Source organism: Theobroma cacao, chromosome 5 (assembly GCF_053813885.1).
Source record: "Theobroma cacao isolate CCN51 chromosome 5, ASM5381388v1, whole genome shotgun sequence".
NCBI lineage: Eukaryota > Viridiplantae > Streptophyta > Magnoliopsida > Malvales > Malvaceae > Theobroma > Theobroma cacao.
This window is the reverse complement of record NC_142643.1, coordinates 45,721,772-45,738,200: the sequence shown is the minus strand read 5'-3', so window position 1 is coordinate 45,738,200 and position 16,429 is coordinate 45,721,772. Positions and strand designations below refer to the sequence as shown.

General features: G+C 36.2%; 2 protein-coding genes and 1 pseudogene across 2 annotated transcripts; all 3 read right to left on the bottom strand.

The window, feature by feature from the left end:
• Positions 1 to 216: 216 nt before the first annotated feature.
• LOC18600275 (uncharacterized) lies at positions 217 to 4,487 on the bottom strand. The gene is made up of 4 exons (XM_007030623.3): positions 4,154 to 4,487; positions 3,218 to 3,465; positions 2,060 to 2,279; positions 217 to 1,634 (listed from the first exon to the last, which is right to left on the bottom strand). Exons 2-4 carry the CDS (start codon positions 3,461 to 3,463, stop codon positions 460 to 462), a joined length of 1,641 nt encoding a protein of 546 aa, XP_007030685.3. The 5' UTR covers positions 3,464 to 3,465; positions 4,154 to 4,487; the 3' UTR covers positions 217 to 459.
• Positions 4,488 to 5,792: 1,305 nt separating this feature from the next.
• Positions 5,793 to 8,413, bottom strand: LOC18600274 (pentatricopeptide repeat-containing protein At3g26782, mitochondrial pseudogene; annotated as a pseudogene).
• Positions 8,414 to 8,647: 234 nt separating this feature from the next.
• Positions 8,648 to 10,051, bottom strand: LOC148763008 (uncharacterized). The gene has a single exon (XM_088806960.1). The coding sequence runs from the start codon at positions 9,957 to 9,959 to the stop codon at positions 8,883 to 8,885; it is 1,077 nt and encodes a 358-aa protein (XP_088663086.1). The 5' UTR covers positions 9,960 to 10,051; the 3' UTR covers positions 8,648 to 8,882.
• Positions 10,052 to 16,429: the final 6,378 nt, after the last annotated feature.

The following is a 16,429-nucleotide window of genomic DNA, read 5'->3' as shown; positions in this document are numbered from 1 at the left end:
TAATCTATTCAAGAAATTTTAAGTAAATTTTCATTCTTTTATAAACATTCAATCAAGTCAATCGATTTAATTAGTCAAAATATTATTTATTATTTTTATTATATGATATTAATGCAACATATTAATATATATAAAAAAATAATACCTAATATAAAACACGACATTAACATCTCGTTAATATTGCCTCGGCTACCAGATCAAGTTTCTTTTAGGGATAAAAAATGATGATTTAATTATATATACAGTCAAGTATTAGAAACAATCTTTAACTAAGCTTAAAAAATATGAACTTCAGTTTTATACATATTTTAAAAAGCTACTTTATTTATTCTGACTACTTATAACAAAAGCATAAAACAGCTCTCCAGGGCTGTGATGATTTCCATAGTAAACAAAAACTAAAGGAAGTCATAGCAAAAACTAGATTGCATCCTGTGGTATGTATGGACTATGCTCCATCTACATATTAAGCTTACTAAGTTCTGAAGTTGCTGTTGACACATCCTCAGATACTGTATCTTTCTTCTCTTTGTTGGGTAACATACCCTCCTGGTCAAAGCTTGGTTTTTCTCTTGGTGGTGGAGCTGAACAGACTGGTACAACCGATCTTATTCTAACAGGCGGTGCCATGGAACTGGGATGCATATCCCCAAGGTTCATTCTTTCAAACCTGGGTCTGGTTGAAAATGGTGGAGCTCCGGTTCTCATTCTTGGAGGGACAGGCACCTGAGTTGCCGGCCTTTGTGTGTTTGGTCTCACGGAAGAAACTGGGTTCACTGTTCTGATCATCATAGGAGCTGTTGCAGACGATGGTGGTCTAGAATTTCTATAATACTCTGCTTTTGGAGGATACTGTGGTCTAAGATGAGAAGACTCAAAAGCATGTGGATTTTGTAACTGGTAGTCGACAGGCTGGGAACCAGCATCCAACTTCCTATGAACATTTTCACCTTTACTTTCTAACTCAACATTCTTCTTTTTGTGATCTTCTTGGTTTGATTCCTTGATACCCGTTTCTACATTGGTTTGACCGGGAACAGGGGGATCCATAACTAGAGGCGCAGAGTACTTGGATGGTTCTTCTTTTATCTCCTCGTGTATCTCTTGAATAGTCACCGTAGACTTACCCATCATTGGTTGAGAAGCCGATTGATTAGAGAAGGAAAGAGAAGGGCCCGATGTAGCAATTGCGAGCCTGGGAGCCGTTACGATTGGTTCTTGGTCCCTAGCTCGAAATGATAGACAGTGATCTGGGTGTAAAATAGACTGTACATAAGGAAGAATCTGAGGACCAGGTGGAGGAACCGGAGAAACGGGAAATGTAAACAGGTGGTTTTGCAGCTGCAATAATTGTTCTTGCTGCCATATTTGGTATATGGCCATTTCAGGGGAAAAACTAAGGTAAGGCCAACTTTGACCCTGCATACCAAATAAGCTTGGGGTTGGAGGAGTTAGGTCCCTACATACAGGAATTGATCTCTGTTTTTCATGCTGACAATCATTTAGCACAGAGTGCCTTGATTTTGATGGCCGTAAAGATGAAAGGAAACGAGCAATGACAACTTGCTCTTGTTCTTCTTTTCCTTTAAACTCCAATGAAGGTGATGAAGACGAAGATGAACCATGCTGAGACACTGCAGGCATGATACTTAAACATATTAGAACATTCACTCTAAAGTTATGTTGAAGTAAGGAAGCTGTGGTACATGGAAAACATGCAGAAAAAAATATACAGGAAGATTAACTGATTAAGGAAAACTTTCAAGACGGGAGAGAAATTGAATTAGTAAAATTTCAAATAACAACTAATCATAAAACGAATTTTTTAAGCTTTGATCAAAATCTTTTGTAGTGAATGAATATAAAGAAACATATATCTAAAGAAATAGCAACTGAGTGTCACAGTATAATGAACTAACTTGTTTTATGACAGTCTAAGATTGTATGATTTTATTCATTGTCTAACCCCAAAACATCCCCCCTTATGGGAGGAATAAACCATGCACTTGGTTGATTCTAAATGAAGTAGAGCCTTTGAAAAGGAAAACAGGAATCATACATTTTCTCAGCGCTGACCATGCAGCCATTGCTGCATTCTTCTGTGCTTGTTTCTTGGTCCTAGCTGGTTCCCCTGTAAAGCTCATCCCTCCAAGCTCAACTGTGCATGAAAAAACAGGAACATGGCCTGGTCCAGATCGAACAGTTGTGTAGAGTGGAAGATTTAAGCCAGCCCTATGAGCAGTCTCTTGAAGCAAATTCTTATAGACACCAGTTTCATCCTGTGCAGTAGACACAAACTCAAAAGAATTAATCTTATATTTACTAGAACAAACTTATGGTGTGAAGAGCAATACAAGGACACAAATTAAGTTGCTGCAGAGTCTAGCTCAAAGAGAGAGGAGCAAAAACACTTAATCATCAAGATTAATTTTACTAGCATCCCCACTGTGTATATGGAACTGAAATTGGTAATGTTAACAGATTCAAAACTTCCTACAAATAGCTAGGGAATGCTAAATAAGTTGCCAAAAACTGAACCCAGAAAACATCATGTTAAAAGGAAAGTATTAAATGCGATAAATATGCTATACAAGCATGCAAAATTTGAACTAAAAGGTGTTTTGAACCTCAGATACCAAGACAAAATGCATGGATGCAACAATAATCTTCCAACTGAGGACTGCCAAATCTAATTGATTTCAAGGATACACCATATGACTACCTCAACTTCCAAAATTAAACCCTATACTGCTACCATTTTCCAATGTTGAAAACACATTAAGTGATTGCTTTCTCAAATCGAAGTTTAAGATATGGTATTGGCATTTCTAAGGTTGACAATAAGTTACCAAAGACAAAAGGGTTGATGATAGAGAGAAAAAATGGCAACACAGAGAAGGTGTTCTTCATGGATCACAATCAAACCCAGAATTACTTAAAACAAGAGTAAGGTTTAGTAGATAAGGTCAGTTAGCTGCTTCAATACTTAGTAGAAGATGAATCAATTGAAGAGTTAGATCTTCAATGAGAATGCCGTATGGTATGGATCAGAAATATCATCCATTAAAGGAACCAAAAATTACCGGTTTTGTCTTTGACAACAATAAAAGCCAGTACCTAAGACTAGGAAAGCACATGAGGATAAAATGATTTGCCGAAGAATAGCATCTATGTAACTATACTTGGAAAGAGGATAAAACTTCAATTTAATGCTTACCAAAACTCTTGCAGCCAATGCTTTGGAAGGGCCTCTGTTGGCAAGTGTACTTAGAGCTACTTCAGCTGCAGCATGTTCCGCTTGTCTCAAAGTAGAGCAAAAGGTAGGGCTTTCAAAAGTCTCTCCATTAAAGTTGACAGTGGCTTTAAACCGAGGTGCATGATCAGGTCCTTCCCGGATGCATGAATACGATGGCAGATTAAAGCAACTTCTTTGAGCCAACTCTTGCAATTGGTTCTTGTACATACCTACAAACAAGACATTGCATTTGTTAACAGATATAATCTCTGAAAACCAAGCTGAAAATTTCCACCCCAACATTAAATCAATTCTTCGACTTCTCCTATCACCTTATGAAACCATTTTCCAATCTTTCATCTTAAACATTTAGCAACAAAGAAAATGTAGTGGGAAGATTAAAAAAAAAAAAACTAAAAATGCAAGGTTTCAATCAAATTCTCAAGAGTCCCTCTCAAACGATATAGAAAAAGATAAACCAAGCATTAATTAAAACAGCAAACAATCTAACACCTACAGACCAAATTCCACATTCTACTATCTAACTGCACAATCCATATAACAAGATCATAGGACTCATAAGAAACCTAAAACCTCCATTGGGTAGCTAAAAAACTGTTCAAAAGAGGTTCTCGTTACTATAGTTCAAAAAATACCAAACCCCAAAAAAACATTACATTTTCCTTCCTTTTCACACACTTTCTAACCAACCAAACAGAACCAAAGTTTCAACAAAATCCACCAAAAAACAATCAAAAAACGGACCTTGATCACATGATCCAAGTATCCAAATACATAAGCAAAACAAATACAACAATTCAAAGCAAAGAAAAAAAAACAAATTTTTAAACATAAATCGATCTGGGTATAATCCAAAACTTAAAAAGGAAAACATTAAGAAAGATAAGCTTAACTGACCTTCTGGGTATCTAGGCTTTCTGGGTATTTCCTTATAGCCGAGTACTTCAAAATTCTCGAGAAAATGATGGGAAAAATCTCTGGGTTTTAGTCAGAAAGTAATGCCACTAGCAAAGTAAGTAGCATTTCTTCGAGCACTAGTTTAAAAAAACAGAAAAATTCACTCCATTCCAATATATAAAACAAAGTATTTCTTTATTTTTTTGGTTGAAATTTTCGTTTCTCTCTCTGTCTACAGTTCTTAGACAGTAATGATGATGCCAAAAAAACAATGGAAACTTTGTTGGGTTTTAGAGTACATGCTCTGTTAATACTTTTTTTTGTATGTAAACAAATAAAGTAGAGCACTTTTTTCCACTTGGAAATTGAAATTAATATTAGTACTAATTGAAAAATGTCGGTTCGGTGGCAAAAGGTGTTTATCTTTTAAGGAGATAAATCGAGTACAAACAGCTTAAACTCGATTTTATTTCTATTTATACTTGCGAAGGTAATGTATTGATATAATATTTGAAAAAAAAAATTGTTGAATTATTTTTAAAAAATTAAAATAAATTATTATTATTATTATTTACTTAAAATTTTATATTTTATTTTTAATTAAATAAATTTTCTTATTAATAGTTAATTAATTAAAATATTATTTATATCATTTTATGTTATATAATACTGAAATGATATATTGACATAATATAATAGATAACGACGTAAGAAATCATCGTACATTAATACTATTTGAATATAAAATAATAAATAATATTTTAATTAATATAAATTAGTTAAATATTAACCTATTTTGAGTGAAAATCAAAATATAAAAACTTAATTAAATATAATAAAAAAATTAAATTTTTTTTAATTTAACATTATATTATTTTTATTTCTCAATTTTCTTTTAAATAATTTTATATGTAAATAAAAAGATAATATTGTTTTTAATGATAAAATTCGTTAACAGTTTAAATCGTTGGAAAGGAGCCAGGTAAACTTTTTAAATGAATAGTACAAAATTTAAACCTTTGTTCCTCATTGGGCTTTTGCTAAGCATCAAGCATTAGCTGATAAAACAAAATTTATGGTGTTTTCTTTTGATTTTACTTTCCCTAGTAAAGAGAGAAGTTTAGTAGTAAGTAGTAACCTATGGGGAAGAAGGGAGGATATACCTTTGTCCAATTCCTATTCTTAGTAAGTGTAAAAATCCTTTCTTAATTTGGTAATGTATAAATCTATAAACATTATATGTGAAAAGACAACAATTTAGAGGAAAGGTTGCAAGCCCAAGGCCAATGGGGATATTATGATTCCTTCTTTGGCCTCCTCGTCTTTGATTGAAACGCTTTGTGTTATAGTTTACTTCAATTTGTATTGTCTTTTTTGTCGTTTTGATCTATTGGCTTTCACGAGTTTATCTTACAAAAATTTTCTCACATGTTGAATATAATGTGAATACTTAAATTCCTAGTCGTACTCTATTATATAACCGATGTAAGATTCACGAATTCTCTTTAAGAACGTGACATTCTCTAGTATTTTAAAACCGATTCTGATATCAAATGTCACGATTCACACTAACCAATTCTATACTAAGAAATTGTCTCTATACTAAGAAAAGAGTTTGAGGGGAAATGGGGAGAACAACTTGAAAAGAACTTCATCACTCGTACTCCTTTCTGTTTCACCAATAATCATTACAAGAACATTTTCCATCAACAAAGTGATGGAAACGGTTTGCATCTCTTACAATAATCTCCCGCTTCACTACTTTTGATATGTATTTAGTCGCGGTATGGCAATCAATGCATACACGGAGATTCTTAGTGATCCTAATCAAGCTTCCTGCTGGTGTGCTTAAAAGGCCAAAAGCAATAGCTAACCTCTCACTGTGCCTCCACAGCAATCTGATCTTCATTGGCTCATCTACATCACGAAGAACACAGCTAGTATCAGGCACGTAGCCTGAAGCTTCGAGTTCTAATCTTAAATTCTCCAAAATCTGACTGATTTCCACCTGATTTGGATGCGATTCATCTCCGGCAAAAAATGTATGAACCTGCTTTCCTACTTCAATCAGGCTGTAACCCGGTGTCTTTTTCAGCCCCCGTTTCTTCATGAGACCTCGAATGTGATCTACTGCATCCCATCTCCTTGCTTCAGCATATATATTTGATAACATAACATAAATTCCAGGGTTTGTTGCATCCAAACTTAATAAATGGTCTGCAGCTTTTATGCCAATGTCAATGTTTTTATGAGTTCTACATCCACTTAGCAATGCTTCAAAAACTGCACCGCTGGACTGAAAAGGCATTTGTTTGATCAATGCCTCAGCTTCTTGAAGACGTCCTGCTCTGCTAAGAAGATCCACATAGCAAGCATAGTGCTTCTCAGTAGGTCTGATGTTATGATCACTTTCCATGCTTACAAACAAACTTCTTCCCTGGTTCACAAGCCCTGAATGACTACAAGCCGATAGAAGTGAGATGAATGTAGTTTGACTTGGTTTGACTCCCTCCTCTAACATTCTGCGAAAGATATCAAGCGCTTTATGTCCCTGGCCATGCATGCCATAGCCTGTTATCATAGAATTCCATAATATAACATCTTTAAAGAAAGACCCATCTCGGAGTACCCTCTCAGCATAGTTTATCTTTCCACACTTGGCATACATATCAATCAAGGCTGTCCTGTTAACTACATCAAAATCATATCCATGCCGAAATAGTTGAGCATGGACACTCCTTCCTTTCTTCAAGGAACCCAAGTGGGCACAAGAGTGGACTAAACCAACTAATGTTATAGAATTGGCAGCAACCCCCTCTTCTTGCATCTGATTAAATAATTTGAGGGCATCTTCAGCTTTCCCATTTTGTGCTAACCCTACAAGCATAGCAGTCCATGTGATCACATTTCTATCTTTCATCCTGTCAAACACAAAAGTTGCCTCCTTTACAGCACCACATTTTGAATACAAATCTACAATTGCAGTAGACAAAATAAGGTTCATGTCAAGGCCTCTTCGAAAAATACAGCCATGGAGAACCTTTCCACTTTCCAAATCAGCTATTTGAGCACAACATTGGAGGAGGCTAATTATGGTTCCAGAATCAAAATCACCACCAGTTATTACTAATTCACGAAACAGATCAAAAGATTTAGACACCAAACAATTTTGAACATACCCCGAGATCATAACATTCCAAGAAACCAAATTTTTTGCAGGAATGCTATCGAAAAGCAAATGAGCACTTTCAATTTCACCCATCTTACTATACATATCAACCAAGGCAGTGAGCACCAAAATATCACTTCCCATTCCCAATCCAAGTACAAATCCATGAACACATTTCCCAAGTTCTAAACTCCTCAACCCTCCACATGCTTGCACCAAACTCACCATAGTTATAGGACTTGGCCTAACCCCTCGAAGAATCATCTCAATAAACAAGCCCAAAGCCTCAAAATAGTAACATCCCTTTACATAACCACCTATCATTGAATTCCAACAAACAACATCTCTATCAACCATCCGGTTAAAAACCCGTCTGGCGCCATCAAAATCACCAAACTTCATAAAGAAACTAATCATTGAGCTCCCCAAAAACCTATCACCATCCACCCTTCTATCCACAGCTCTCTGAACTACTTCCTTGCCCTTCTCAAAATCTTCTAATTCCATACAAGCCTTTAAAACATAATTGCATGAATAACTATCAAATTCCAAATGAAGGAAACCCATAAATTCAAACAACTCAATAGTTTCCTTATAACACTGATTTCTCAAATACCCATTAAGCATTGAATTACAAAGAATGGGTTTTGGTTGAGAAATTTGATCAAACACCTTCCTGGCAATCGCCAAACAGCCCAATCCACTGTAACCTTTAACCAAATTTGAGGCCAAAAATTGGTGTCTGGATACAGAATTCGTGATAATCTGGGCATGGATAGACTTAATACAGAAAAGGGTATTTGGGAATTCTTGTAAAAGTAACAAGAATTTGTTAAAACAGGGAAAGGTTTGACTAAAGTTGGCATTTTTGATAGTTGAAAAAGAGTGTAAAGATAGGAACTTGAAGGATATTTTGGGAAAAAAATGGTGGGTATGAAGATAAGGAGAAGGCATAAAGATGAGAAGAGAGTGGAGTTTGAGTTAAAGTGCCTTGTTGAAGGTAAAGCCATAAGCTACTTTGAGATCCAAGTGAAAGAGGCGGGAGTTTCATATTCTTGTGGCTCAAACTTCCATAATGGCCTATTTTCTAATTAATTACTACTTTTTGAAATAAGGGTATTTTTTTATTAGGCATAAAATATCCCTATTTAAAATATATGTAGATGCATAAATTTTATAAAAAAAATTTCATGTAGTCAAATTAATAGTATTTTATGCCAATTAATTTTACTATGTATGAATGATTATGATCGGATAATTATGATACGAAATTTTGATCTTAATTATACATGAATGTAAAGAAAAAGGAGGAATTACAAAAAGGATTAATGGCTAAAGAGAAAATATGTTCATTTCAGTAGCTTAACAGGAAAGCTTATTGTAGTACAAAAGAGGCCATCCTTTAACACAACTCCAATATAAATTGGTGAACAAACAGGGCATGAAACTGACACAGGTGGATTAACAACCATAGTTGATTACCCAAGGAAACACTTAGATGCAAGGCGTAAGCCTACTTTTAACAATATAATAATGCATCTGCAACAGTTGCATATGCTTTCACACTGTCGTGCCACCATATTTTCTTGCAGCTTCTCTGCTGTCAATGGTTGTGGCGTAATTCACCGTCGGACGAGCTGCTGGTAAATTCGCGTTGCCATATCTCCTTGCAGCTTCCCTGCTGTCAATGGTTTCAGAGTAGGTAGCTCTCTTTGGCCTAGCTGAGACGCTGGGTATTGTATACCTGGAAGGTGGAGGAGCAGTAATACCTGAAGAAGGTTGGGCAGCTTCCATTAAGCACGCCACAGCTGTGTTGATGTCACTTGTTGGTTCGCTAAGGCGAGCTCCTTTTGGTGTAGACCATGCCTCAGGACTTGGCTTAGTCCGTACACCGCCATTGTTCCCATTTGGCTCCGGAGAGTACTGATTGTTTTTGTAAGGGCCACTGATCGTCCTATCATCTCGTATGACAGTGCCGCTTGGCTTCTGCCACTCCTTGTTGCTCAAGTCATCACTTTGATCACCATAACCAGTATTGACAGGGTAGGAGTTGGGTGTCTGGCGCCAATACGTAGCACTCAGATTGCCAAACTCGTTTGGTCGGCTAGCTTCAGTTTGAACTTTGGTTATGAACTCCTCAACTTGTTGCGGGCGCTCATGCTCGTGAACTGGACTCGAAGGCCTATTCCATTTCTCTTCGATATGATAGCGAACCGGACTGGAAGGCCTCCGCCATTTCTCCGGACTTGGGAGCCTATTCCATTTCTCTTCGACATGATAGCGAACCGGACTGGAAGGCCTCCGCCATTTCTCAGGACTTGAGGGCCTGTTCCACTTACCCTCACCGTCACCATAGTCCCTCACAACCTCAAATGTTACAGGAGTGCTGCTTTGTCTGTATGACCCGGTGACCAAAGGTACATGCTCAACAATCTCGGTTTTCGTAACATAGCACTGGGTGTTACCGTCGGGAGTGTAAGAGATGATCGGCTTCCTCCTTCCTTCAGCATCAATGATCACCGGCTGGCACGCATGATCAGAGGTATAGCTTGGTTTGCTCCACCCGTCTGTTCGCAGAGGGACGCCAGTGCTGTAGGTTGTGTACCCGCCCCTATACGAATAACCATAGCCTGCCATTGCCTCGAGTTAAAAGGTTGGAAATCCTGTGTCTTTCTTTCGAAGGATCTCTTGGCGTTTTCCCTCACTTACCTAAAAGATGTTTGAAGCTCTCCTTATATAGAAAAAAATTTGTTCTCTTTGGCTATGAAAGATGATATCTTTCGTGTGAGGATCTTACGCCAGCTTTCACCCTGCACTTAGAGATTCCCAAGTTTTCTTCATTGTGAAAACTGCTTACAGGAATCAAATTCTTCTCAATTTTGGATAATGCCTACCATTTGCTGCCCGAAATATGCAATTCTCATGGAATTCTGATAAGAATTGGTCCTTCACTCTGCAGAATATAGTGTCCAAATCTTATGAGAATAATTAAAAATAAAAAGAAGAAGAACAGAGAGAGAATCTCTTTAACTTGATGTGAATGTTTCATTCTCTCTTAGCTAGCAAAGAATAGCAGCAGTCCAATGAGGAAGAATGACAAGACACCAAGAGTATCTGTGAACTGATTGAGAGGGACATGCTACACTCTCACAAATAAAAACTTAACCGCAGGACTAGAATGTCAGGACTGTTGTTTTCATTTAGGCATCACCTTTTTCCAGAACCCGAATCAGAATCCTTCTACAAGACCTTGAGAAAGTGTATGTTTTCCAGGTAAACTACATATTACTTCAGGGACAGGTCTTAAAACAGATTCTTAGCTTGAAAATGGAGAATCTATTTATCCTCTTGTTTTCCCAATTAGAACTGTAATTAATAATGGAGTAATTTTTTTTTTTAAATTAATGATATATTCAATCAGAGGAAACCAATAGTTCACCTCTGGAAGGAAGCACATGAACAATTCAGGCCTGTAACTCCCAGCATTAGAGAGTGACAAATCTGAATCATTCCTCACCAACATAAGTTGGTGATCATTAATCTGAATCATAGGCCATTTCAGTCCAACAAAGTCCATCCAATCCAAAAACCTCCTAATCTCTGTAGCCTCACCAACAGAAACGCAGAAACCAGACACAGAATTGCAGGGATTAGCAGTCTCACAATTGTCCAGTTCAAAACACTAAATCATCTCAGAAACGAAAATCATCAAGATAAAAAACACAAGGACATACCAGGCAATTGCTAAATTTCCAATTTTATGATGATTAAGATTGCAAGTACTAATTTCTATGGTAGGCACTGGCAGAAACTGTTCCACTATGCTTAGGAAAACAAGATGTGTGTCACATTATCAGCAATGTCCAACAACTGGAATCAATAGGCAAGTTGGGTTTATATTCTGTCACTTCCCTTTCACATCTTTAGATTCCTTCTTCACTCAACTGTTGAAATGGAAATTTAACGAAAAGAAATGTCAATGAAGCAATAATTTGCAACTTGTTTCTTGTCCCAGTCTACAGGGAAGTTGTGCAACTACTTCATGGTGCACTCAGGCTAACTCTGTTGTGGACAGTATTTTACATCTGACATAGACAACAACATTTTGATTAACTCTTGCTGCTAAGAGAGCATAATTTTACATGTGTTCTGCTCTTTCTCTCGTTTCTCAATAGTTCCATCTTCCATGCCAATATCTAACCTGCTGTTACTTATGGCATGACACTGTATACTCTTCTCCTTGTCCTCTCGTTTAGATGGGGCTTACTGATGAATTCCAGGTGACAGGGTGAAAAAGAAACTACCATTTCTACAATGAATTTGGATTATAATTTTCCATAGATGTCTTGCTTGGTTTTGCTGGTTTGTTGGTTTGAACTGAGAAGTATATGCATCAAATAAGATGTTTTGGGCAGTTTGATGTTGAATCATGAGAGAATGTAATGTTGATTGCTGTTTGGTAGAGATCTTTTAGGAATAATTTTAAGAATTATTGTATTTTTGTAACTGATTATTAGGGCCTAATATTATGCTTTCTATATTTATGATATCTTCTTGTTTTAGGGTTAACGTGAATACATACATATATATATATAGGCTGCTGTAAATAATTTTTTTATGACAAAGAATAAAAATTTCTCTTGGTTTTCCTCCCAACATGATATCAAAGCTTCTGCCGACTAAAAAAGCCATATTTTTTATCGCTCAACAGTAAGGAAATCTTGTCTACTATTCTTGACAGCGGCCAGAAGCCTTGCTTGATTGGTGTTTCAAATCATGGTTGATGGGAAGAAAACAACTACTGAAAATAAAGTTAGTTTGATCGGCGAGAATCCCTCATTACAAATCAGTCCCGTAAAGCTAGATGGAACTAATTATCTTGCGTGGTCAAGATTTTATCTATTGTTTATCCAAGCTAAAGGTTTGAAAGGATATGTTACTGGAGATAAACAAAAGCTAAATGTCACCAGTCCCACTTACAACCAGTGGGAATTTGAAAACTCTCTTGTAATTTCATGGCTTATTAATTCCATGCAATCTCAAATTGCCCGAAGTTATCTATTGCTGAATATTGCATCTAAGATTTGGAATGCAGCTTCTAAAACCTATTCTCATGTGGGCAATGATGTACAGATTTATGAATTGTGAAATAAGGTGCATGAGACAAAAAAAGGTGAGATGACTATTGCTCAATACTTTGTTGAATTAAGTGGTTTATGGCAAGAACTCGACTATTACTAAGATTTCCAAGTAGCGTGTTCTGAAGATGCAGCCAAATTTCAGAAATTAGTGAAAAAAGAACGCATATATGATTTTCTTGCTGGTTTAAATATGGAATATGATCAAATACGGGTTCAGGTACTTGGTAAGGATCCTTTGCCTTCTTTAAGGCAAACCTATTCTTATGTGCAGCAAGAAGAAAGTCGAATAAGTGCTATGAAACACACAGTTTCAATAGACAAGGCGGGGTTAGTTGCAAATTTCTTTTGTGAACAACTGAAAGTCAGTAACCAAGGTCCATCAGACAAGGATCATTTACATTATGATTATTATGGGAAGCTAAGGCATACTAAGGAGACTTGTTGGAAGTTGAATGGTCGACCAACTAGGGGTTATAGAGGTAAACGGATGGGCTCAATAAGACCACAAGCAAACCTATCCGAAGCAATGGAAATACCTAGAGAGACAACTAATATTGGGAGTCTTTTCAATGAAAAAGTACAAACCCTAAGGCATCTTTGGTCTCAGCTTGATTCTCAATCAACCACAGCTACTTCTTCCAATTTTGTCAAAATCGGTATTGTTTTTCTTGCCAATCTTGATACTCATAATGATTCATGGATTATAGATTCTGGAGTAAACAAACATATGGCAAGCTCTTTCAATAAATTCTTAACTTATTCTCCGTGTTTAGACAATGATAATGTCCGTATAGCAGATGGATCTTTAGCATCTATATTTGGAACAAGTTTTGTTAAATGTACTCCCACCATTAATCTATCTTCAATTCTTCATGTTCCTAGTTTTTCTATTAACCTTTTATCTATTAGCTCAATTACAAAAGCACTTGATTGCAAAATTGAATTCTTTCCAACTCATTGTGTTTTTCAAGACCTGAAAACAGGGAGAACGATTGGCTTTGGTAGATTGCAAGATGGCTTTTATCTACTAAAGGAAGGTTGCAATATCTTGATTCCTGGTATAACTCGAGCCTTATTAGGAGACTCTATGAATGTTAACCAAGAAATAATCCAATGGCATAGACGATTAAGACACCCATCTTTTTCTATTTTAGAAAAATTATATCTTAGTTTGTTTAAACAATGCAAGTTGGATTTATTATTTTGTGACGCTTGTGAATTTGCTAAACACAGCAGACATTCTTATCCTTCAACTAATAATAAGAGTTCAGTTCTTTTTATGACTATTCATCCTAATGTATGAGGACCTAGTCGAACAGTTTCTCTATCCGGTTATAGATGGTTTGTTACCTTTATCGATTGTCGTACTAAATTAACTTGGGTTTATTTGATGAAAGCAAAGAATGAGGTTTTTTCTTGTTTTCAACTATTTCACAAAATGACTTGTACACAATTTGATGCCAAGGTTAAGATTCTGAAACCGACAATGGTACAGAATACATGGATGGTGTGTTTAAGGCCTATCTAGATTCCAATGATATATTACACCAAACTAGTTGTGTGGACACTAGTGCACAAAATGGAGTGTCTGAAATGAACAGGCACTTATTAGAAGTGGCTCGATCTCTCATGTTTACTATGAATGTTCCAAAGGTTTATTAGGGCGATGCAATACTTTCAGCCGCATACCTTATTAACAGAATGCCCCTAAAAACACTTAATTTTAAGTGTCTTTTAAAAGTTTTACAAGGTAGTAATTCATATACTGTTTTTCCAAAATTTTTTGGATGTGTATGTTTTGTTCACAAGAGGAATATAGGTAAGTTAGAACCTAGGGCCCTTAAATATCTGTTTGTTGGCTACTTTGCAACTCAAAAAGGATATAAGTGTTATCATCCATCCTCAAGAAAGTACTTTGTAAGTATGGATGTTACCTTTAAGGAGTCTGAGCCTTATTTTCATACATCTCAGTCACCTATTCAGGGGAGAATAAGGAGGAAGAGGTGGAGGTAATAGCACCTGCCCTAGACAGTTTTCTAGTAAAAATCCTAGTGATGAGAAGGAACAACCTAAAACTAGGCGATTAAATAGGCCAAATTTGAAAAAATACACACGACCGGGACAAGACAGATAAAGCCATCGAGCATGTTATACCTGATCAAGCACCATCTGTGAGTTCAGTCCCTGAAAATACATGTGGTAAGTTTTCTTTACCTTTTGATTACTTTAAATCTAATCTCATTGCTAACGATCTTGATGTTCCTATTGCTATTAGAAAAGGAGTAAAAGCTTGTACTAAACATCCTATTTCTAACTTTGTTTCCTACAATTCTTGGTCTCCTTCCAATAGAGCCTTTGTATTGTCTGTTTCCTCTATTTCTATTCCACAGTGTTGGCAAGAAGCATATCATGATAAAAAATGGAAAGCGGCAATGGTTGAAGAGATGAAGGCTTTGCCAAAAAATGAGACTTGGGAACTTGTTACTCCCCCCTTAGGAAAGAAACCAATTGGATGCAAGTGGGTGTTTACAGTGAAACATAAGGCAAATGGTTCAGTTGAAAGGTACAAAGCTAGATTAGTGGTAAAGGGCTTCACCCAGACCAATGGGGTGGACTATCAAGAGACGTTTGCTCTTGTTGCAAAAAGGAATACTATTAGTATCATGTTATCATGTGCAGTTAACCTTGATTGGGACCTACAACAGTTTTATGTCAAGAATGCCTTCTTACATGGAGACTTGGAAGAAGAGGTGTATATAGAAATTCCTCCAAGATTTGATGATGAGAAGACTAAAAGGAAGGTTTGTAGATTAAAAAAAGGCATTATATGGTTTGAAGCAATCACCCAAGGCATGGTTTGATAGGTTCAGTAAAGCCATGATCTCAATTGGATATCATCAAAGCAATGCTGATCATACGTTGTTTATTAAACACTGTAATGGTAAGATCACATTACTTATTGTTTATTAAACACTATAATGGTAAGATCACATTACTTATTGTTTATGTTGATGATATAATTGTGACTGGGGATGATAAGGAGGAGATTGCCCGACTCAAAAAACTTTTATTTCAGGAGTTTGAGATTAAGGATTTGAGTAAGTTGTGATATTTCTAGATCTGATAAAGGAATCTTTATTTCTCAAAGGAAATATATTTTGGATCTTCTTGAAGAAACTGGTATGTTGGGATGTAAACCTGTAGACTCTCCTATAGAAGCTAATCATAAATTACAAGCAAGAGTTGGTGAGTTAGTTGATTTAGACCGATATCAAAGGTTGGTCACGAGATTGATCTATCTCCCACACACCAGACCAGACATAGCTTATGCCATAAGTTTGGTAAGTCAATATATGCATGACTCTCGAGATTCTCATCTACAGGTTGTTTTTCGCATTTTAATATACCTAAAATATGTACCTGGAAAAAGACTGCTCTTCTTTAAATATGGTCACTTAAAGATATAAGCTTTTACAGATACAGATTGGGCTAGATCACCTGATGATAAGAGGTCAACATCTGGTTATTGCACATTTATAGGTGGAAATTTAGTTACTTGGGGAGCAAAAAACAGAATGTGGTAGCTGGGTCAAGTGCAGAAGCAGAATATAAAGCTATAGCACAAGGTGTTTGTGAATTACTAAGGCTGCAAAAGGTAATGGAAGAATTGCGATTGTCAGAAGGGAAATGTCTATCTTGTTCTGTGATAACAAGGTTGCTATTAGTATAGCTCACAATTCGGTTCAACATGATTGAACAAAGCATATAAAGATTGACCAACATTTCATAAAAGAAAAAATAACAGGTGATTTTTTGAAGGTTTTTCATGTAACCTCAGAAAAACAAGTAGCTAATGTGTTTACTAAGAGACTTAGTAGCAGACCATTTCATACTTTAATTTGGAAGTTGGGTATGCATGACATCTATACACCAACTTATGGGAGAGTGTTGATTGGTGTTTGGTAG